The sequence below is a fragment of the Stigmatopora nigra genome, chromosome 7 (assembly GCF_051989575.1).
Source record: "Stigmatopora nigra isolate UIUO_SnigA chromosome 7, RoL_Snig_1.1, whole genome shotgun sequence".
NCBI classification, from domain to species: domain Eukaryota; kingdom Metazoa; phylum Chordata; class Actinopteri; order Syngnathiformes; family Syngnathidae; genus Stigmatopora; species Stigmatopora nigra.
This window is the reverse complement of record NC_135514.1, coordinates 5001-29301: the sequence shown is the minus strand read 5'-3', so window position 1 is coordinate 29301 and position 24301 is coordinate 5001. Positions and strand designations below refer to the sequence as shown.

General features: G+C 38.4%; 2 protein-coding genes across 4 annotated transcripts in view; one reads left to right on the top strand and one right to left on the bottom strand.

The window, feature by feature from the left end:
- The first annotated feature begins 39 nt into the window (after positions 1–39).
- On the top strand, positions 40–12967 carry ppox (protoporphyrinogen oxidase). Of its 3 annotated transcripts, none has more exons than XM_077721814.1 (13): positions 40–365; positions 2147–2233; positions 2326–2460; positions 2567–2682; positions 3915–4047; positions 4134–4278; positions 6139–6332; positions 6392–6452; positions 10110–10228; positions 10315–10428; positions 11709–11858; positions 12455–12497; positions 12579–12967. In XM_077721814.1, the coding sequence occupies exons 2-13, from the start codon at positions 2150–2152 to the stop codon at positions 12713–12715; spliced, it is 1431 nt and encodes a 476-aa protein (XP_077577940.1). In that variant the 5' UTR covers positions 40–365; positions 2147–2149; the 3' UTR covers positions 12716–12967. The 3 variants fall into 3 exon arrangements, with proteins under 3 accessions (XP_077577940.1, XP_077577941.1, XP_077577939.1); XM_077721813.1 differs by having other exon boundaries at positions 42–337; XM_077721815.1 differs by lacking the exon at positions 2147–2233 and having other exon boundaries at positions 40–337.
- Positions 12902–24301, bottom strand: part of rbm42 (RNA binding motif protein 42) — a gene marked incomplete at its 5' end in the record, with an annotated part of 15883 nt that continues 4483 nt past the window's right edge. Inside the window, 8 exons of the mRNA XM_077720446.1 lie at positions 12902–13072; positions 13211–13307; positions 14363–14460; positions 14549–14669; positions 15733–15891; positions 15968–16135; positions 18094–18248; positions 18336–18416. Of these exons, the coding sequence (XP_077576572.1) occupies positions 12960–13072; positions 13211–13307; positions 14363–14460; positions 14549–14669; positions 15733–15891; positions 15968–16135; positions 18094–18248; positions 18336–18416 (992 nt within the window). The remainder of the gene's footprint in view (positions 13073–13210; positions 13308–14362; positions 14461–14548; positions 14670–15732; positions 15892–15967; positions 16136–18093; positions 18249–18335; positions 18417–24301) is intronic.

The following is a 24301-nucleotide window of genomic DNA, read 5'->3' as shown; positions in this document are numbered from 1 at the left end:
GTCCTCTCGGCAACAAATAATCTACAAATAATAGTATCTGTTACGCAATGTGCAAGATATATTCATTTGGCTGGTTGTAGTTGGAAGGCATTGGGTGGCGACGATATAAAAGACGGCTTGATGTTACGACGTAAAAACAGTGAATACAGTAACACGCTAACTACAAATTGTGGTGGTCCATGGAAGAGAGCCCACAAACCCGGTGGAATTACGCTTTCCGGACACAGTACAAAGTGACACCCGAGTCTTTTATTTGCCGAACACATTATGAAATGTTTTTGCCAAGTCTTGTTTGAGCCTGCAACCTCAAGACGGGTTTCCTAACCAGTTCACATTGGTGATTGCATTATCTCATTATTTTAACGGTAGTATTTTACTGTCTTTTTTTGTACCACTTGAGTTCATTTGACCCTGTTCAATTTATTGTTCCGCAGCCCTGTTTCAATGTTAATTTAACTGATAATTTATATGGCATTTTAATCCGTCATACTGTAAGGAAATGCGGACAGTGAACTTTGCAATGCATGTTACAAGTCAATTTTAATCACAAGTGAATAGAAAATACCGTGTTTAATTAACTTCATTCGCTGCCTTTAACCATGATAGACATCAAATCAATTTTAAATAGGATGGCAGACACAAAATGTTAGTTTTCGGTGCCATTGACGACAGTAGACCTCCAATCCATTTAGAACATGAGGGCTGACAACTATCTGAATGCTGACAGCCCCTCCCATTACAAATACATTGGTCGTCTTTTGTCGTCATTGGCAGCCAATGAAGTTAGTTCTACAAAAACTGTAAACCAATTGAAACAAAAACTTAAACGGCTGTTGCTGTTCTCATGCAGTTTGATTGTTTTCAATGGTAATGTGACAAAGTTACTGTGGTGCTTATCCTGTTTAGCAATCTATCAGTTCCTGTACAGTAATACTTTGACATACGAGTGCCCCGACATACGAGGAAATTGAGATACGAGTACAATTACAAGCACATATTTGACTTGAGATACGAGCATACGAGACAGGCAGGTGGCTGAGACGCGAGAGGCTGCTTATGGGAACAGCTGGCACTGTCTTTCTCGCCGCAACTCCCTCATGTAAAGATACCTTCAAACAATGGGCGGAGTGTCCCGGGAGCTCAGTTATGAAAAGATGGTGGAAGAGGGGACCGCCTCGCTACAAAAGAAATCAAAGACATGTTAGCGAAGTAGCAAGAGTTTTCTGATTTTATGGAAAAGAGGCACGTTATGCTATTGTAAGGACACTTGTGTGCGTCATTTTCAGAATATTTTGAAGGTTAGACAAAAGTAAACAACCCTCGATAAGTTCCTTTTAAAAACTCCGGCTGAAAGTCAGGGTGTAGGTGGGGGAAAAAGAGCCAAGAGAAGAAAGGTAAAGAAAAATTTAAACAAAATTAGAATTAAGTTTAGTGTAAGGTTAGGGGTTATGGTTAGGGTTAGGATCAGAGTTCAAGTTCATTTAAATTTGTTTATGTTCCTGCACTCCGTATTGGACTAAAAATTGTCTCTTTTTAGTATTCAACATCATAACCGCTAGATATTTATTAATTACTCTGTTAGTAGATGGCAAATTAGAACAAATATGTTTTTCCATTTCAAAATCCTGTTTCTTGGTATGTTTTTTTTCAGAGGGTGGGAACAAATTAAATGTAAATGTATTTACTTTATTTCTTTGGTAAAAGTTGATTTGAGATACGAGTGAATCGTCATATGAGTTCGATCCCAGAAGGCATTAACCTCGTAGCTCAAGGTATTACTGTATACTAGAAAAAAAGTGTCGAAACAGTAAGCAGTTGAGTGATACAGACACAAGCTAATTCTGGATGTCTTAGCTGGGCAATGTGAAAATAGCAAATTTGACAGCCGATCAGTTAAATATTGTTCCCAACAACATTTTCAGTGTCAGTTAAACAAATGCCACCAATGAAATTGCTGCATTTTAAGTGAACATGTCCAGCAGCTGTGAGCCGGATTGACACCCGTGATAAAGCAGCTTCTTCCTATCATTCTAGACAGGCTGGACACACCCTTGCGTGATTACTAGCGGGCAAAGCTACAGGACTCATTTGTCTCTCATGTTCGCTTCCAAGTGGGTCCTTAGTTGTCATTTGTGTTCTCTTTTAGCCAATGAGGACTGTGGCAGTGCTCGGAGGGGGTATCGGGGGATTGGCAGCATCTTACTACCTTAGCAAAAGCCCTCAGGTCTCCAAGGTTGTCCCTAAAATTTGTTATTTCTTATTTATTTAGTTATTTCTTCGTCTCGTATACATTCCTGTTTACAGTTTGTGCCTTTTCCTCCCAAGGTCATTTTATTCGAGTCCAGTAGCCGTTTTGGAGGTTGGTTGTGGTCAACCAGGAGGTCTGATGGTGGTGTGTTTGAACATGGACCCAGAGGGATTCGACCTGCTGGGGTTGTGGGACGGAATACCCTCAATATGGTAAGTCTAAAACAAAGAATACGGAAGAGGGTTGATGAAACCTGGTGAAGTTTGAACATATGACATCCAATTATGAGGCATGAATTTACATGTAGTGTTTGTGCAGGTGGAGGACCTTGGTCTATCAGGGGAGATTCTGCCTGTCACCTATAGTCACAATGCTTCCAAGAACCGGTTTTTATATGTCAACAAACAACTTCATAAAATGCCTTCAGGATTAAGGTAAATTATTTTCAATGGCCCTTTTTCTTTTCATTGGATGAAAAAAAACCAATATCAACAGGGATATTCCGTCGAATACGAACCAATAAACCTCTGTGAGTTTCTGGGTTTCTAATTTGAAGTTTCATCCAAAGTGCCATCCATTTTGCGCTTAACCCGAGCAGACTTGCTAGAGCTGTGTATGTCAACTTCCTTTGTAACAACCCTGGATATGATAGTATTTGTTTCAAAACAAGACCGGTGGTTTAGTCAGCCTTAATAATACTTACTTCCCTTGTGAAAAAAATGAAAACGAAAATGTTAAAATGATAGAGGCTACCTAATCAGTCGATTCCAAATTGATTGCCACGCTGAAGTCGCACAAGACGAATCATTCTTCAGACCTTGTAACTCGGATGATTCACAATGCACTCGTGTTATCAAATTTTTCCGGTTTACAGCAGTTGAATCAAAATGGCGGAAGCCATTGCCATTGTGGGAATTTCAAGGCCATTAAATTGGAAATTTAGAACTTTTCTGAAATGGTAACTTCAAAAAAAAAGTGTAAGTGACAATTTTTGGGATTTCCGGAGGTTAGGAAGGTTGTCCAGAGTGCCTGAGTTTGCGTTGCGTTTCTGGTTAAACTCTGGAAATTCCAAAATAGTTGGCAGCTCTGATGTAGATATTTGTTTCATGTATCACCTTTGGTCTTTCTTTTTAGTCCCAAAAATCCCTTATTCTCCTGCTGCATTCTCTGAAATAAAAATAAATAAAAATCCACAATCCCAGCCTTGATGATGAATGGTGGAAAATGTTATATTTCATTCAGCCCAGAAAATACCATTTAGGCAGATTTCAGGTGGAAAATACACAGACCACACAAATAACCCATTTGGAAGCCACCAAAGAACTAATACACGTGCCTCTAGTCATGTGTTACCCATGAGTAAAACAACATGGAGTCCTAAACTAGCAATGTCAGTCAATCTGGGATGTTTGCATTTGATTGGCTGAAATAGTATTGCCATTGATAAAATGGTTGCCCTTGTGTCAGACAGCCACCTAATGAAAATAATATACAGGCTTTTATTTTTTTTCATCCCCCATTATCACATGTGATAAATGATTTTCTCTATTTTCTTTTCCAAGATATTTCAAGATGGAACATTCTTCCCACTAGGATGCACGTGCTAAAGTTGCTGTATGTCTCCTTAATGTGATTAATCACAATATTTTGTCTTTTTGACTTTCAGTGGTCTTTTCCGGACAGTGACCCCGTTCTCCCGCCCTTTGCTGTTTAACATTGCCACTGAGATCTTTGCAAAGAAAAGCAAAAATGAAGACGAATCTGTACATTCGTTTGTTTCTCGAAGGCTTGGAAAAGAGGTGACGATTAGGGAATTCATGTCTGTGGAAGTGCACGTGCTAAGCGCACAATGACTCTAGGTGTGTGTTTTTTTATGTCGTGCTAGCTCGCGGACATTGCCGTGGACAGTCTGTGTCGCGGCGTCTTTGCGGGAGATTGCCGTAAATTGAGCGTGCGCTCTTGTTTCCCCGTCCTCTACAACGCAGAGCAACACAGAGGCTCCTTGACACTTGGCATGCTTCTGGGCTCTGGTAAGGTCGCATGTTTATATCTATATTTCCATTTCCACATTATGCCCATTTACCACAATATTAGAGTAGCAAAAATTTTCACTCAAGTTAAGATAGCGTTCTTTAATATTATACTTGAAGTAAAAATTGTAAATAAAAAAAATCTGTACTGGCAGAACAGTATTCGGTGAAAGTAATACTACTACTAAAGTAATGATTAACTGTATTAAAAATTGGTGTACATATGTTTTCCCTGCATCTCATCTATCTGAACGGTTAACACGTTCTGTTAGGTCAAAACCCATTAAACATCAACTGTCCAAAGACCATGAGTGCCCTCTAGTGGAAAATACATATTTATTACCATAGAATCTCACCTCATTGATTTCATTTTCTCATCCGCTTTATTAGAGGCGCGTGGGTGGGTGGGTGGACGGGGGGGGGGGGGGGGGTGGTTGGAGCCAATCCCAGTGGTCTCTGGGCCAGAGGCGGGGCACACCCTGAATCGGTGGCCAGCCGATCACAGGGCACAACGAGACGGACAATGGTGCACACTTATACCAATACCGAGGGGAAATTTATAGTGTCCAATCACCCTAACATGTATGGCTTTGGAATGTTGGTGGAAACCGGAGTACCTGGAGAAAACCCACGCAGGCCCGGAAAGAACATGCAAACTCCACACAGGTAAACTGACCTGGATTTGAACTCAGGTCTCCCACTGTGGGGCCGACATGCTAACCACTCGCGCCAGCGGGCCACCCGTTATTCTTTAGGAATAATATTTTTTTCAGTTCTATTTGAATTTTTTACAGTACAGTGGTATCTCGAGATATGAGCTTAATTCGTTCTGGGACTGAGCTCATTGAAATGAACTAAAACATACCTGTCAACTTGTACGTTTTCTACGTATTTTATAAGTTGTTTTACCATTTCAAATCATGTACGCCGTACACCGACTTTTGTACGGGGAAACAAAATAAATAAATAAAAATCCAGATAGTGGCTAAAATCCAGATAGTCTCATAGGCTGGTAGCCAACGACGCTACTGTCATCAATCGTTCCTATTGTCACGGTATACCAGCAAAAATTATCCTCAATCGTATGTATTTTTTTTGCGGTGTGTACGGCAATATTGATAAAGGATGCCATGCGCATGCGTAGATATACATGGAGTAAATATCGTGGAAGCAATCATGGAGGAGCCACCTAGTTAGAAACGAGTTACTGCAAGTAAACATGCGTCGTACGGTGTTTGTAAGGATTTTTGGGGGTTTGTTCGGGGAATCAATCATTTATAAGGGCAGTTATTGGTAGAGGTTGACAGGTATGTAAAAACAAATTTATTTGTTCCAATCCTCTGAAAAAACACCGGTGAATCGTAATATAACATAAACAAATTTAAATGAACTTGGATTACGATTCAGACACACTCAAAAATACATTTAATCTAACCATACACTAAACTTTATTCTAATTTGGTTTTACATATTTATACCATCTCCTGGTCGGTTGGCTGTTTGCCCCAGCTCCACCCTCCTGTTAACTATCGAAAGGCTGTTTGTTGTTGTATTCCCTTCAAAATATTCCGAAAATGATACACACAAATGTCCTCACAATAGGATAAAGCACGACCACTTGCCAATCTGCAATCGCTCTGCCAACGGGAGCTAACAGACCAACGAGAAGTACCATATTTTGCCGTTGAATATACCCGGGTATATTAAATGATTTTAGCTTTTTTGAGCCTCCCTGGGCAACTAATTATTTTCATTTGCATACCTATTTGATAGCTGTCGACCATTTAACATGTTACTACCCACCTCTTGTCTTTACATACCCACATACAAGTGAATTACTATGTTGGTGTAAACCTGCAGGACCTTCTCATTCGGTTCCTCCCGGTCCTCTGAGCCTAAGATCGATGAAAGAGTCATGGGCTCAGTGGTCCCTCAGAAGAGGATTGGAGGAACTCCCAGAAAGCATCGTTGACTTTCTCCAACGGAGCGCAAGGGTGGAGTTGCACCGAGATGCGTCTGTCAAACACATTAGTCCTTCCATTAAAGGTTGGAAGGTAAGAAAAACTGAACAATTGGTGTTTTTCTTATTGTCATAGTTTGTATTTGGCTTTAGATCAATTTGGAGAATGGTCTTGTGTGTGCTGATCACATCATCTCTGCTCTGCCGGCTAAAGGTCAGTTGAATCTTCTTGACCTACCAACATCTTTTACAGGTGTATTATCGATGCATTTTTCCAAAGGAAAACCATTTTTGTGGTTCATGAATATTTTCCTATTAACACTAATTAGGGAATAGTCTACTGCAAGGCTTGCCAAGTCCGGTCATCGAGCGCCCTATCCACACCCGAATCAAATAATCAACTCATCAGCAATATGTCCAGACGCTTCATACCGATCCCAATTATTTGATTCAGGTTTGTTGGTGGAGGGAGACATGGAAAACAGACTCAAGGACCGGACTTCTGGTCTACAAGACACTGGTCAGGCCAGCCATGATGTATGGCCTAGAACAGACCTGGGCCATTAATTCCACAAAGGCCCACAGCGGGTGCAAGTTATCGTTCCAACCCATAAAAGGAAACCTTTCCACAAATCTGGTATCTTAGAAGTACAATTGTTGGATTGCAGTCTGGTGCTTCTTGTTTCAGCAGAAATCCAATTGCTTAAACTGTCTGTGCTTGATCGGTTGGAGCAAAAACCAGCACCCACAGTGGCCCACGAGTGCCGGATTGCCCAGGTCTGGCTTAGAGGCAGTATTTCTGAAGAAGATACAGGAGTGGGCGGGGCTAGAAGTAGTGGAAATTCAGATCTGAAGTTCTCCTTAAGCGTGACCACATTAAATGGGATAAGAAATAAGACAATTAAGAACGACAATGAAGGTTCGGTGTTTTGGAGACAAAATCATAGAGACTAGACTTAGATGGTTTGGGCATGTCCAGAGGAGAGGTATTGGTAAAAGGCTGTAAGTGGAGTAGTAGTAGAGAGATTCATTTATTGCAGGGAAACTTTATATGTTGGGTTGGAATGGGATGTTAAATCCTTTTCAATCTTTTTTTTTTCATACAGTAATCAAAGACATCCTGACACTTTGTGACAATCATCTTCTTTGTGGAGGTGGTTGTCACTTTTTGTCACTTTTGATTTTAATCATCACAATCAAATGTAGGTGTTTTTGTTTTTTATCATTAAGAGGAAAAGGTTCTAACATTACCATTATGTTACACCTGGTTTCAATGTTGTTTCCACAAAACAGAGCAGAAAACATCACATTTTCATTTTATTGTGTAAAAACAAGAACTCATTTTACACAGAATTTCATTTTGAAGTATCAGACACAATAATATTAAGCCTAAACCAAACCCTAACATATTGTAAGATAGCTATTCATTGTTTGAAACACAGTAATGAGGCTCAATGGGTATCCACTCTTTAAAAATTCAGACGTGGTGTGTCCACTGAGTTGTCTTTACCTGCATTAGATTATTTTCATTAAATAAGTTCACTAACTTCAGTCTGCAAGGGCACCTTTTCAGTCTATTTTCCATGTCTTTGTTACGGTTGTGGGTGGAGGGACCTGAAGCAGACAAAAACACTTGACATGGTGTTTTCTATTTATAGTTGGAGAACCAGGGCCAGGCGTAGGTACAAGGGGAGCAGCGGAGACAAGTTGGTTTACATAGCGCAGGGTTTGGTAGCCGAGGGGTCTGTAGAGGGGTTCGAAGTGAAAGTAGCAGGTGCGACATTGTGGCCCAGCTTGATTTGTGCGGAGGGCTACCCATTCATAAGGATCGATTAAGCATTAAGGGGGGGAGGGTCTCGGACCTTCTGGTCGCCAACACGGCAATTTGTCTTTCTCTGGATCGAGCACATTTGGCAAGTTGTGCCTGGAGAGACGTCACAGGAATTTCCACCTCCAGAGACAAAAACAATCAAAAGCGGTCAGTTTGGAGGAGGAATTATGGTGTGAATTGTGGGCATACTCAATCCAAGCCAGCTGGTCACTACAGGTAGGCATGCGTGTTGCAGCAAAGTGCTGCTTCCAGCTGCTGATTGGTACGTTGACATTGTTTGAGTTTGATTTATTTGATAAGGGACAGTACATATTAATGAACATATTTATGTTCATGTTCATGAACATATTTATGTTCATGTTAATGAACATGTATGTGTAAATATGTGTGATTGTAGACGTGGGCTAATTTCCATCTTTACTGTGATGCAACAATTGAAAAATTGCAAAGTAGGGTCATCCCTATTATAACTTTTTTTCCCTTCTGTGCTGAGTCCTACTAGAAAAAGCAGATTCTGCTTACGAGTTTCAGCGTGGATTTTATAATTCTTTTGAACTGCGAGTTGTTAGCGCATCGGCCTCACAGCTCTGGGGTCCTGGGTTCAAATCCAGGTCATGTCCATCTGTGTGGAGTTTGCATGTTCTGCCCGGGCCTGCATGGGTTTCCTCTGGGTACTCCGGTGTCCTCCCACATTCCAAAAACATGTATGGTAGGCTGATTGGACAATCTAAATTGCCCCTAGGTATGGGTGTGAGTATGCATGGTTGGCAATCTCCTTGTGCCCTACAATCGGCTGTGCACCGATTCAGGGTGTCCCTCACCTCTGGCCTGGAAACAGCTGGGACAGGCTCCATCACCCCCACGACCCTAATAAGGATAAAGCGGTTCAGAAAATGAGATTGAGATCTCATATTAGGATTTTTTTCCCACACTTTACAACTTTGACATTTAATTTTTGACTTTAATATTACAACGTTCGACTTAGCTCCGAAATGGACTTCTGAGAACTTTCCACTCAAAATGCAATGTAAAGGTTATTAAAAGGGGGCCCAGCGTATGTGTGTTTAGCGCATTGGCCTCGCAGTTCTGCGGTCGAGGGTTCAATCCCGGGTTTGGACATTGTGTGGAGTTTGCATGTTCTTCCCCGGGGTTACGTGGCTTTTCTCCCACATCACAAAAACATGCAGGGTAGGTTCTTTGAACACTCAAAATTTTCCCTAGGCATTAGTGTGTGTAATGGTTGTCCATCACCTTGTGCCTTTCAAATGGCTGGCCACCGATTCAAGGTGTCCCCCGCCTAGTGCGTAACGATACCTGGGGATAGGCTCCAGAACCCCCGACAGCCCTTGTGAGGAAAATGAATGATTGTAAAGTTATGAGAAATAATGTAAAAAATAGAAAAATAAAAAATTAAAACATACAAAACCTAAGTACCACTTTAAAACAAACAGTGGCAAATAGCATTTATGATTGTCTGTACGTATGACATATTTGGATTAAGAAATGCCGGAACGGGAAAAAATTGTCTCAGGATACCAAAGAAATTAAAGTTACGCAACACAAATTTAAAAAAAAACTCAAACATCCTTCAACATGTAAATACACTTCGTGTATTTTATTTTGAAAAGATCATTATAGAGTTACTCTCCCATTGGCTCCTCCTCACTGCCCTCTTATTGGCATATATATGTTATCCCAACATCCCACTGGCCTACCATTGGCTATGAGGCTGATGCCTTTCCATGATGCTTTATGTTTCATACATCATTGACCATTTTAGAGTTTATTTTGGCAATATTTGGCACCTTATAACAAATTGGGTTTTATTTACAGGCAAAACATGTCTATTTTTGAAAAATTCAACTTACAAAACCACTTCTGGAACCAATTATTTTCTTAAGTAAAAGCACCTCTGGTGGTCTAGTTTTGGCAAGTGTAACATAAACCCATTCAAACCAACTCCTTGTCCCACTAGTACAGTAACAAAAAAATGAGAAGTTATCATTCACCAACTGTTGTGGTCTTGTGTGCTCCTCTTAGTACTTTCGTCCATGCTGCCGTCCTCGTGTCAGCCTCTCATCCACATGCTCCACGAAATCTCTTGTGTGACTGTCGCCGTGGTCAACCTGCAATATGAAGGCTCTGTACTTCCCGTGACGGTACATATGACAATTATACACACACACACACACACACACACACAAAGTAAAGATACAACTAAGTACATATGTCTCATTTTTACCAGGGATTTGGACACCTGGTTCCATCATCAGAGGAACCAGGTCTACTAGGAGTGGTCTACGACTCGGTCCCGTTCCCTCAACATGACAGACCTAATGGACCAACTACCAGACTAACGGTATAAGAGTTATTGCAGAATTGATAGACATTTTACATCCCACCCTTTCCCCTTTAAATCAAGTAATTATATACTAAACCATGTGATTTCTAAGTATATTTCCTTGACCGACTACTCAAAATAATAAAAAAAAAAAAAACATAAAATAATTCTTTAGACTATCTAATAAGTCTAGAAGGTACCTGGACATTTCATCGAAGGACACTTCGTATCCGGACGTTTTGTCGAATGGACGTTTGGTCGACAGACGAATTACTGTTGAAAGCGATCAACCAGGTAATCTCTAGCTCTCAAAATTATAATCACGAGATAGTTTGTTATTGTATTGACAATGTCAGAGCATTAATATCTAATCTCAAAATTATCAATAAATTGCCTATTATTGGCATGTGTGTACATGTTTTTCAATTTATGCGTTCCTGGGAGACAAAAAGAAACGTCCTGTTCTCGTGTGTGTATTGACAAAATTGTCTCGCCCGTGCCCATCCCACATTTTATACCAGTTTACAAGAAATTACAATTAATATACCAATAGTCTCAATGTGTCTGTTCAGTGAGCTGCCTGGCGTCGTCACGGGCTAAAAGTATACTAAGACTTTTATTTGTTTAATAAAAATAATAAATTAAACACTTAAACATGTCACATACACACAGTTTACAAGAAATTACAATTGATATACTAATAGTCTCGTTGTCCGTTCAGCGAGCTGTCCGTCGACCAAATGTCCGTTCCACGAAACGTCCGGGGATGAAGTGTCCGTCGACGAAACGTCCGGTCACAAGTCTGGAGTTGCTCTTAAAACTCCATTTTCTCTTTTTCGCAAACATTGTCTTAATATACAATTTAAAATTAATTGGAGTTTTTTTTTATTTATTTCTCCCTTGTAACTGTGGGAACATCTAATACAATAATAAAAAAAGTGAATAATCAAAATTGGATATCATTTGAAATACAAATATTTTTCTGATTCAATTTCCTTCTTTTACTATCATAACACTTGTACTTTGTCACACTTGTAAAAGTCAACCTGATGATAACTTTCAAAAAAAGGATTAATAGTAAAGATTATTTACTATACATGTAACGTAGATTCACGCAACCCTGTTACAACTTTTTTAGCATATGACATGATACGCTGAACTTAACCTCATCAAAAAGTTTGCCCTTTTGAGGTATTCTCTATTTTATGCCGACAGTAATCTTTTCACCGAATATCTCGCACAACCCCAAGAGTAAGAGTGGTCGTGCTCCATTTGGTGACTCACAATTTGTGGCCTAGGTAATGATGGGCGGCGCCTGGTTCCAGCAAGAATTGGGCTCCCCAGATGCCGTAAAAGAGGAGCTGCTTCTCCAGCGAGCCGTCGAAGCAGTACGACGTCACCTTGGAGTGACCTCAGCACCCAGTTGGAGTTACGTTGCGTTACATAAGGTGGAGTCAAGTGCTTTCCAATGCACTTTCAATTCATTGAAGTGAATTGACCGCATACCTGTCAACTTGTATGTTTTATACATATTTTATGTTTTTTAACATTTCAAATCATGTACGCCGTACACCGACTTTTGTACGGGGATTTTCTTTTAAATCGCCAATATTTATGAAAACCGATCTCAACAAGACCGTTTTTGGCTAAAATCCAGATAATCCCTCATAGACTGGTAGCCAACGACGCTACTGTCATCGATTGTTACTAATGTCACGGTATACCAGCAAAAATTATCCTCAATCGTATGTATTTTTTTAGCAGTGCGTACGGCAATATCGATAAAGGATGACATGCTCATGCGTAGATATACATAGAGTAAATATCGTGGAAGCAAGCATGGAGGAGCCACATAGTAAGAAATGAGTTACCGCGAGTAAACATGCGTTGTACGGTGTTTGTACGTTTTTTGGGGGGTTTGTACGGGGAATCAATCATTTATAAGGGCAGTTATCGGCAGGGGTCGACAGGTATGTGACCGTAACTTGCCACAATTTGTTGTCCTCTCATTTAGTGTTATATTCATTTTTGTCTCCTATCACAGAATTGTATACCTCAATATTACAAGGAGCACTTTCGCCTCGTTGGTACGTATTGATTCCCTTTGGGATGATGCATCTTGCGCTTATTACTGTTAGAATTCATAGTTTTTTTTTTTTTCTTTTCAGGAAACATGCGTAGCTTTATCAAGAACAACAAACTTTCACTTTCTCTAACTGGATCCTCCTATGATGGTGTGGCTGTCAACGATGTCATCTTCAGTGCAAAGACAGCTACAGAAGAGTTGCTGGGAACCACATCTTGATGGAGATCCATTAAACATAACCTTTTTACATGTACTGAAGGTAAATAAATATTCACTTCCAAAACCTTTAAGGAGCCTTAATATCTACATCAAGAAAAGTCATGAAACAACCAATATTTTTTAACGTAAGTATTGGGTGAGATTGTGTAAAATAAGTGTAAAATGATTGCAAATACAAAAACAATGTTTCCATCGTGAAGAGTTGACTTTATTCGAAAGGTGAAAATAAAAAAATCAATACTTTCTATCTAAGGCCCAGCTTCTTCTTGTCTCTCTGCTTTTTTCGAACAACCTCCATGTTGCGATCCTTCCACATACTTTTTCTCAGTTTAATGGGGCGACTGCCAACGTATTTTCCTGCACGGAGAGGAAGAAAACAGGTTATTAATTGAATACCTAAACTGACTTACGCATATATTTTGGGTTCCATGTTTGCATTGCTTCCATATCAAAAAAGTGTTAAGAGTTGATTAAATCCAAGCAAAATATACTTGCCGTTCATCTCCCTCATGGCTCGCACATAATCGTTTGGATCTTTGAAGCTGACGAAGCCGTAGCCTTTTGTCTTTCCTGTACGCTTGTCTCTCACAACCTGAGAACAATAAGTAAATACATATTTTCCCTATTTAAAAGGTTTGAAAATGACAATGCAGGAAAACTTGCCAAATAGAACCGCACCATTTCCATTTTGTATAACCCGAAGATTCACTTTCAGACACGCAACTTTGTGCCCAACACAGATTTGTCCGACAAACGCGTGGAGGGTTAAAGAAGTCATGGCTTTGTACTTTGTCAACAACAAACAATTGCGTATATAGGACAGGACACAACACAAATATGTTATAACGGACTTAAAATTATGTCATAACCCAGAATTGTTTGCTTTGCACTATAAGCATAACTTTTGCATAAATACTCTTCGAACGCGACTTCAAAGAAAATTGGCTACAAAAAAATTGGGCATGTGATTAGAATGCCTCCCTATTGAGGTGTTCCGGGCACATTTCAGCAGGAAGACTTGCCCTCCAGCAGCCCCGGAATGCCTTGGGGTCCTCTCAGAAGAGCTAGAAGAAATGGGTCAGGAGAGTGAAGTGCGGGCTTCCCAACTGAAGCAGAGCCCCCGCAACCCGGCATCGAATAAGCGGAAAGATGATATAAGTGTTGCTCCTCAAAGAAACTATACTTTTATACTGTTAATAATTATTAATGAACCTAACAGAAACAAAAGGACTGCCACGATTTTTTTTGGTTAATAATCCAACCTTTATTTTTCTATTTTTCTTTAGATAAGGCATGCATGAACTCCTTTTTTTCTGACGAGACTGCTCTTTTCTCACTTTTATTTTTTTGAAACAAGGTGCGTTTCGGGTCACCGGGGGAAATCACAACCTCACAAACGATAACTTCAATTGCAATACGGAAATACAAATGTACAACACAGTATCCACAACATGGATCAACGTACGACCAGATTGCTTTATGACCGATCTGTCAGAATTTGCACCCGCATTGAGGCAGCACCTTTCTATAGCGTGTTCAAAAGGCGTGGAAAAAACAGATTAAAAACATTTTTAAGGGTTGAAAATTATGAATTTAATGGTTTGTAAGACTGTAAGAATACGCAGGAACCTGGTAAAGTGAACCCACCTTAGCTTTGAGGAATGACGGATATCTGCTGAAGGCTCTGGCCAAAATGTCATCGTTGACCTCGTTGCCGAGGTCGCCGCAGAAAATTCGGAAGTCATCTTAAGCGTTGAAAAGACAAAAGTGAGATGAGGCGAGCTCCTGTGGACTTCAAGGACGGGCATGACGACAAATGGCGAATGTATGTACCTGGTTCCCACTCTAACAGGCTGGCGTCCTCCCAGGATGTCCCTGCTGCCGTTCGGATACACTTCCTTACCTTTTCAGTCTTCGGCTTTGCCTTCTTGTCTTCTGAGGAAGTTTCCATATTCTGGAATGGTATTGATAAAAAAAAATATCCAGTCCTTATTAATAAAATTGTATGTGTTGGTCAAATAATAATATTCAGTCGTACCTCTACTTACAAAATAAATTCTTTCCAGAACTTTTTTCGTAACTTGAAAATTTCGTAAGTAAGTGTACCTTATATGTAAATTCTCTAATTCCATGGTTCTCACACAACTATCAACTAAACCAGGGGTGGACAACTCCAGTCCTCGAGAGCCGCTATCCGGTCCGTTTTCCATATCTCCCTCCACCAACAGAACTGAATCAAATAATCAACTCATCAGCAAGCTGTCCAGAAGTTTGATACCCATCCCGATGATTTGATTCAGATGTGTTGTTGGAGGAAGATGTGGAAAACAGACCGGAGGGCGGCTCTCGAGGAACGGACTTGGTCACCCCTGAACTAAACCCGTTAAAATTGGTCATTGTGTCCCAATTTTGTATGAAAGATGTGAGGACACAAAATAAGAAAAAAAAATAAAGGAATGATTTTCTAATGTCTTAAAATGAATATAATGGCCAAAAATATCTGTGAAAATGTGCCCTGCGTCGCTGAAATAGTTCCCTACGCTGCCCTGGTCGTGTCAATCACACTACCATGCTCACCACATTTTGATTAGCATGTTTCCTCTATCAACACAGGGGAAGGGCAGGGCAACACTTTGGCAAATCAAGGTTTTTTTTAATCTCCTTATTTGTAGAAGGATGCCAGAGAATGTCCCTATCAAGGCATTATGTGGAACTGGTTCTTACTAAAATAGGAAACCGACTGACTTAAAGAAGCGACACTAACGGCATGCTTGATATAAGCAAGACACGGGAGGCTACATCATATGAATTTAATTCATTTTCTATTGAACGAGCGAGATAAGGGGAAAATCGCCTAATTCTAGCCACAAGGACACTGGCCACATTGGATATCCATTTCCGCATTTAACACTTTGTCAACAAAGAATACTGCATGTTCAGCAAAAGGATTTTAATAAACCATGGCACCAATCTTAGCATGAAACAGTGGAGAAAATTGGAATTCTGCGAAGGCTCACCTTTAGTTTATAAGCTTGTTGTTGCACCTGTACTTTAACCACGGGCTCCGGCTCAGGCTTGTTGGATCCGATGACGCCGTCTTCGCTCTCACTCTTCTCCAGCAGTCCTGCCGCCATTACAGCAGCCTGTTGCTCGGCAACCCGAGCCGCCAGCTCCTCCTGGCGACATATGCAGACCACACAAATCAACTGGGGACTTTTAATTGATACACCAAAATGTTTAAACGGTCTTTACCATTCTGGCTTGCCGCTGAGACCTGGAATCAGGTTTTCGGGGCACAACGGTGACGGGCGGTGCCGAATAAACACTTGGAGACCCATGGAAGACTGTCGGGGGCTTAATAGAAGTTGAGACGGCTGTTCTTGCCGATGGGGAGGAAGCCACAGACATCACCTCACTGACCTAAACAACAAAATGTTACCCCTGTTTACATAAACTTTTATAACTTTTCATACACCGCGAAAAAAAAACCTTTTTTGTGTCTCAGCATCTGAAGTCATCTGAAGCGCTTCGGCTAAATGTTCATCGGCTAGTTAGTCGGTCGGCCAAATAGTCGTTCGGCTAGATCGTCTTTCGGTGAGTTGGCTGTCGGCCAGATGTCAGTCGGCTAAATGTCTTTCGGCATGTTGACGGTGCGCCGAAGTTTCTGGTAGGACTCTTGTGGAATCTTGGCTGATTCTTCCTGCCAGAACTGCTCTAATCTGACCAGGTTTGTCAGTTGCCTTACTTCCACACACCTTTTCTGTTCTGCCCACAAAATTTCCAGGAGGATTCGATCGGGGCTTTGTGATGCTATTATTTTTTCTGGTTGTACGCATGGGGTCATTTTGGAAAAAAATTGTACCGAGCTTTTAGCTTCTGAATAATGTCAGGAATTTTTCTGAACAGCTGCAGTTTCTACTGTAAGATCGCGAATGTGGGCAATGTAACAAAACAGCCCCACAACATGATGCTCCCACCTCAACCGCTCATAGTTGGTATGGTGTTTTCACCGATCGTCCTCCCGAGTCTTTACAATTAAAATATGAAATTACAATTTCACAATGTTAGAAATTTCCCATGTTTTCTGTTGCGTTTTCATTCAAAGGGAGGTTAATAGTATATTGTTTATTTTTGATCAGGCACCTAAGTGGGCAGCTCAGGGTCCTTGAGTTTGTTTATTTTATGTTGTTTAGGCACTTAGGCGGACAGCTTGGGGTCCAATAGTTTTAGTTAGAGTTGTAGTTCTTTTGCATGGACTACCGCTAATGTTTTCAGCTGAGTTTTTACTGTTCGTCGAAAAGTTGACTGTAATTCATTTCTTTGTTAATTCATTAAACCATTCTTTCTTTTGTTCGGCTCGAGGTCATAGACAGCCGCCTGGTCCACTCTCACGTAGGCTTCTTATCCAAGGATTGTTTATGCTAAATCTCACCCAGTATCGGGCTCTGAGGGTTGTTGATCGGGAGGCAGCAAGGACTCGGGATATCTGCCACTTCCATAACACTCGTGACGCACTTCGGGCTTCTTTATGTAATTGTTATATGATTGTTAGGTCAAATGAAGGCGTGATTGTTTTTATCCAAATGCCTTAAAGCCGTACAAGAAATACTGTCCGAGAGGATACTTTTGAACATGTATCTTCCCTTAAGGTTCTTGTCTGTGATCCAATCTACTTAATTAAATGTCAATAATTGAATAAGATGTCTGCCTGCAGTTATTGATAATTACAAAGAAGGGTAATTATTGATGAACCTATCACGGCCACACTGTCTTGCGTTATGGCGTTTCGTCTTTGTCCCCTTGCAGTTTTGTGCATGTCATCTTTTATTGCGCATATACGCCCTACCCTCGATTCAGTCAATTTTTTGTCCGACAAATGCTGCTTATATGCGCCTAAATGTGGTAGTTCATTTTAAACTATTGACTTGAAAGAAATTCTAAAATTCTCTAAGAAATCCATCCTCTCCTTACTGTGGCTTTCATTAATTATCTGAGCCACTTATCCTCACAAAAGTCACTGGGGTGATGGACTATGCCAGGAACAATCGGCAGAAGGCAGGGTCCACCCTGAATGGGTTGTTAGCCAATCGCCAGACACATGGACATGAACAAGCAAAACACATATGTATGGGAAAATATGCAAACGCCAAAGGGAAGCCCAGTAGAGAGTGAACCCTTGATCCCATAAAAGTGAGGTGTATGTGCCAACTCCTCTTCCACCAAGCTTCCCTGTGTGGCATTTAACAAAATTAAATAATTTGCAGCAATCCCAATTGACCAAAAGAGGAAAGGTTTTGTCTGACAGACAGTAAGACAAAAATGAATTTTGTGCTTTTGCACATTGTTTGTAATCTTCTGGGCTGCAATCTAAAACTTACCGGAGGCGCATTGATCATGTTCTGGATGGGTGAAGAAAGCCCCTGAGGTGCCTGGCCGTGTGAGGGAGGTGAACCTATCACGGGCGGAGGTGGGGGAGGTCGCGGGAGAGGAGGGGCAATAGGAGGGGCGCGAATAATGTGAAGCCTCGGACCACCTGATCAAGACAGTGCAAATACGATTAGATAAATTCATGAAAATTGTGAAGTAGAAAATCTGTGTTGGGTAGGTTGAGCTCACTCACTAGGTCTTTGTAAAATATGAGGAACGAAGGCTGGCCTCATCATCGGAGGAGGGGGCGCACGCACTGAGGGGACTGGGGCTGCTGTAAAAGAACAAAAACAAAACAACAACAACAAAACATTTAAAAAAAAAAAAAAGACACTACACTTAATGATATTAGAACAATCATTTTGTCAGATATTGTCAATTTTTGTTATGCTATATACGTGCCTGGATGATAGATAGCTCTTATACCGGATTTGAAGTTGAAAGGGAAATACATCCCATCTGTAGCAATGTTGTTTAATTATTAATTGAAGAAAAGAAAAAACAAGTTCACTTTTTGATGTTACTCTTTATTCCATATCCCCACATTTACACATCAAAACCAGGTGTCATTGCTAGCTACTTTAATTAATCAAGGAAAATTGAAAAAAAAAAAATTTAACCACATTTTATCAAAGCCAGAACTATATTAAGCATTCCCATATGCCAAATTCTCCGACCTTCCGCATTTACGTTATACAGTAATCTCTCAAATATCGCAGGTAATTTAGACCAGACATGGCCGTTGATAATCGAAAAACCGTGAAGTACGATCACCCATATTATTATTACCATAGTACGCTTTTGCTCCTATACAGAAATACAAGTACACAAGTACAATTACCGTATTTTAACGACTATATGACGCACCGCATTTAAGAGGCGCAGTCTGAGTAACAAGTGCAATTTCTGTATTTGACACACACACACAAGGCACACTGCACTAATACATACAGCCAGGCATGGCAAAACATACACCAGCTTAAACGTATAGTACAGGGGTGGCCAACCCGCGGCTCCCGAGCCGCATGCGGCTCTTTGCCCGGTTTCATGCGGCTCTTACGTCCATATCAAAGTTTGTATTTGTGTTTTATTTTTATTTGCGTGTGCGCTTCGCTTGAGTTCAATACGGTATTTTCGTCCAATGCGCATGTGCTTGGGATGAAAATACCTCAAAGTTTCCCAGTAGGAGAAAGGTCATTTGAGTAAACGTTTTTAACAGAGTGGGAGAGCTCCCGTGAACCAGAAGCGACAATGAACGGCGTCGCGCACACAAAAAGTATCCCAAAGATCGAGCGTCGGCTGAAAAAGCCACACCCCCTGCGAGGCAGACCAAGGCGAGAGTGCTCAGCCGGGAGCAGCCAATAGGAGAGCGAGGTGTACACCCACGTGGTGGGTGCGCTAGTTAAAAGCCATTCATAATAAATGACAGCTCACAAGGAGCGAACGTTGCGCAAAATTAGGCTCTGATTTTATGACAGAAGTCCCACGAAGTAACATGCATAGAAAAAGAAAAACGCTATTTTAAATTATATTTTTGTTTGTGGACTTGGTTGAACTGAGAGTTTGTCTGTGTGAGACAGTGCACACAATGTTCATTGTTGATAATGACTGGCCTGTGCTGTTAGTACTGTAGGAGTCAATTTATGTCATTACTATGCTAGTGTGTGACATTTACAATAAATCTGTGTGATGTGGCTCTTTGCGGTAACACAGTAAAAAAATGTGGCTCTTGGTCTCTGACTGGTTGGCCACCCCTGGTATAGTACATATGGACGCATTCTAAAAACACGTTTTTCACAAATAGTGGCATAACTAGCCCGGCGCTGCCTGCCACCCTTCGTAAAGCTGTGTTCGCCACCTATCATCCATTGTTCCCATGACGCTCGCAACTATGCTTTGAACAACCGGTTGAGGCCGATGTCCAGCGGTTGGAGTTCTTTAGTTAAGCCTCCAGGAATGACGGCAAGCTCAGAGTTCAATTTCGTGACATGGTTTTTCACCGCTGCTGTGAAATGGCCACGCATGGAGTCGCAAACCAACTCGGCCTTTTCCGGGGGCCTTAGAAACCAAACCGAAATAGTTTTGCAATAAAGCGCATGCCCACACTATATACGGGTACCTGGTAGGGGCGTACCTTTAGCGTCTTCTTATACATACCCTCCGCTTGTATGTATGTATATGTGTATGTGTATGTATGTGTGTATGTATGTGTGTATGTATGTATGTGTGTATGTATGTATGTATGTATGTATGTATGTATGTATGTATGTATGTATGTATGTATGTATGTATGTATGTATGTATGTATGTATGTATGTATGTATGTGTATGTATGTGTGTATGTATGTGTGTATGTGTGTGTATGTATGTGTGTATGTATGTATGTATGTATGTATGTATGTATGTATGTATGTATGTATGTATGTATGTATGTATGTATGTATGTATGTATGTATGTATGTATGTATGTATGTATGTATGTATGTATGTATGTATGTATGTATGTATGTATGTATGTATGTATGTATGTATGTATGTATGTATGTATGTATGTATGTATGTATGTATGTATGTATGTATGTATGTATGTATGTATGTATGTATGTATGTATGTATGTATGTATGTATGTATGTATGTATGTATGTATGTATGTATGTATGTATGTATGTATGTATGTATGTATGTATGTATGTATGTATGTATGTATGTATGTATGTATGTATGTATGTATGTATGTATGTATGTATGTATGTATGTATGTATGTATGTATGTATGTATGTATGTATGTATGTATGTATGTATGTATGTATGTATGTATGTATGTATGTATGTATGTATGTATGTATGTATGTATGTATGTATGTATGTATGTATGTATGTATGTATGTATGTATGTATGTATGTATGTATGTATGTATGTATGTATGTATGTATGTATGTATGTATGTATGTATGTATGTATGTATGTATGTATGTATGTATGTATGTATGTATGTATGTATGTATGTATGTATGTATGTATGTATGTATGTATGTATGTATGTATGTATGTATGTATGTATGTATGTATGTATGTATGTATGTATGTATGTATGTATGTATGTATGTATGTATGTATGTATGTATGTATGTATGTATGTATGTATGTATGTATGTATGTATGTATGTATGTATGTATGTATGTATGTATGTATGTATGTATGTATGTATGTATGTATGTATGTATGTATGTATGTATGTATGTATGTATGTATGTATGTATGTATGTATGTATGTATGTATGTATGTATGTATGTATGTATGTATGTATGTATGTATGTATGTATGTATGTATGTATGTATGTATGTATGTATGTATGTATGTATGTATGTATGTATGTATGTATGTATGTATGTATGTATGTATGTATGTATGTATGTATGTATGTATGTATGTATGTATGTATGTATGTATGTATGTATGTATGTATGTATGTATGTATGTATGTATGTATGTATGTATGTATGTATGTATGTATGTATGTATGTATGTATGTATGTATGTATGTATGTATGTATGTATGTATGTATGTATGTATGTATGTATGTATGTATGTATGTATGTATGTATGTATGTATGTATGTATGTATGTATGTATGTATGTATGTATGTATGTATGTATGTATGTATGTATGTATGTATGTATGTATGTATGTATGTATGTATGTATGTATGTATGTATGTATGTATGTATGTATGTATGTATGTATGTATGTATGTATGTATGTATGTATGTATGTATGTATGTATGTATGTATGTATGTATGTATGTATGTATGTATGTATGTATGTATGTATGTATGTATGTATGTATGTATGTATGTATGTATGTATGTATGTATGTATGTATGTATGTATGTATGTATGTATGTATGTATGTATGTATGTATGTATGTATGTATGTATGTATGTATGTATGTATGTATGTATGTATGTATGTATGTATGTATGTATGTATGTATGTATGTATGTATGTATGTATGTATGTATGTATGTATGTATGTATGTATGTATGTATGTATGTATGTATGTATGTATGTATGTATGTATGTATGTATGTATGTATGTATGTATGTATGTATGTATGTATGTATGTATGTATGTATGTATGTATGTATGTATGTATGTATGTATGTATGTATGTATGTATGTATGTATGTATGTATGTATGTATGTATGTATGTATGTATGTATGTATGTATGTATGTATGTATGTATGTATGTATGTATGTATGTATGTATGTATGTATGTATGTATGTATGTATGTATGTATGTATGTATGTATGTATGTATGTATGTATGTATGTATGTATGTATGTATGTATGTATGTATGTATGTATGTATGTATGTATGTATGTATGTATGTATGTATGTATGTATGTATGTATGTATGTATGTATGTATGTATGTATGTATGTATGTATGTATGTATGTATGTATGTATGTATGTATGTATGTATGTATGTATGTATGTATGTATGTATGTATGTATGTATGTATGTATGTATGTATGTATGTATGTATGTATGTATGTATGTATGTATGTATGTATGTATGTATGTATGTATGTATGTATGTATGTATGTATGTATGTATGTATGTATGTATGTATGTATGTATGTATGTATGTATGTATGTATGTATGTATGTATGTATGTATGTATGTATGTATGTATGTATGTATGTATGTATGTATGTATGTATGTATGTATGTATGTATGTATGTATGTATGTATGTATGTATGTATGTATGTATGTATGTATGTATGTATGTATGTATGTATGTATGTATGTATGTATGTATGTATGTATGTATGTATGTATGTATGTATGTATGTATGTATGTATGTATGTATGTATGTATGTATGTATGTATGTATGTATGTATGTATGTATGTATGTATGTATGTATGTATGTATGTATGTATGTATGTATGTATGTATGTATGTATGTATGTATGTATGTATGTATGTATGTATGTATGTATGTATGTATGTATGTATGTATGTATGTATGTATGTATGTATGTATGTATGTATGTATGTATGTATGTATGTATGTATGTATGTATGTATGTATGTATGTATGTATGTATGTATGTATGTATGTATGTATGTATGTATGTATGTATGTATGTATGTATGTATGTATGTATGTATGTATGTATGTATGTATGTATGTATGTATGTATGTATGTATGTATGTATGTATGTATGTATGTATGTATGTATGTATGTATGTATGTATGTATGTATGTATGTATGTATGTATGTATGTATGTATGTATGTATGTATGTATGTATGTATGTATGTATGTATGTATGTATGTATGTATGTATGTATGTATGTATGTATGTATGTATGTATGTATGTATGTATGTATGTATGTATGTATGTATGTATGTATGTATGTATGTATGTATGTATGTATGTATGTATGTATGTATGTATGTATGTATGTATGTATGTATGTATGTATGTATGTATGTATGTATGTATGTATGTATGTATGTATGTATGTATGTATGTATGTATGTATGTATGTATGTATGTATGTATGTATGTATGTATGTATGTATGTATGTATGTATGTATGTATGTATGTATGTATGTATGTATGTATGTATGTATGTATGTATGTATGTATGTATGTATGTATGTATGTATGTATGTATGTATGTATGTATGTATGTATGTATGTATGTATGTATGTATGTATGTATGTATGTATGTATGTATGTATGTATGTATGTATGTATGTATGTATGTATGTATGTATGTATGTATGTATGTATGTATGTATGTATGTATGTATGTATGTATGTATGTATGTATGTATGTATGTATGTATGTATGTATGTATGTATGTATGTATGTATGTATGTATGTATGTATGTATGTATGTATGTATGTATGTATGTATGTATGTATGTATGTATGTATGTATGTATGTATGTATGTATGTATGTATGTATGTATGTATGTATGTATGTATGTATGTATGTATGTATGTATGTATGTATGTATGTATGTATGTATGTATGTATGTATGTATGTATGTATGTATGTATGTATGTATGTATGTATGTATGTATGTATGTATGTATGTATGTA

Bases quoted from the DNA above. Each gene is read 5' to 3' on its own strand.
- ppox (XM_077721814.1), top strand. From the start codon at position 2,150: ATGAGGACTGTGGCAGTGCTCGGAGGGGGTATCGGGGGATTGGCAGCA. The intron at 2,683-3,914 runs GTAAATTATTTT...TTTGACTTTCAG, and splicing joins AAAATGCCTTCAGGATTAAG to TGGTCTTTTCCGGACAGTGA. The intron at 10,229-10,314 runs GTACATATGACA...CATTTTTACCAG, and splicing joins GCTCTGTACTTCCCGTGACG to GGATTTGGACACCTGGTTCC.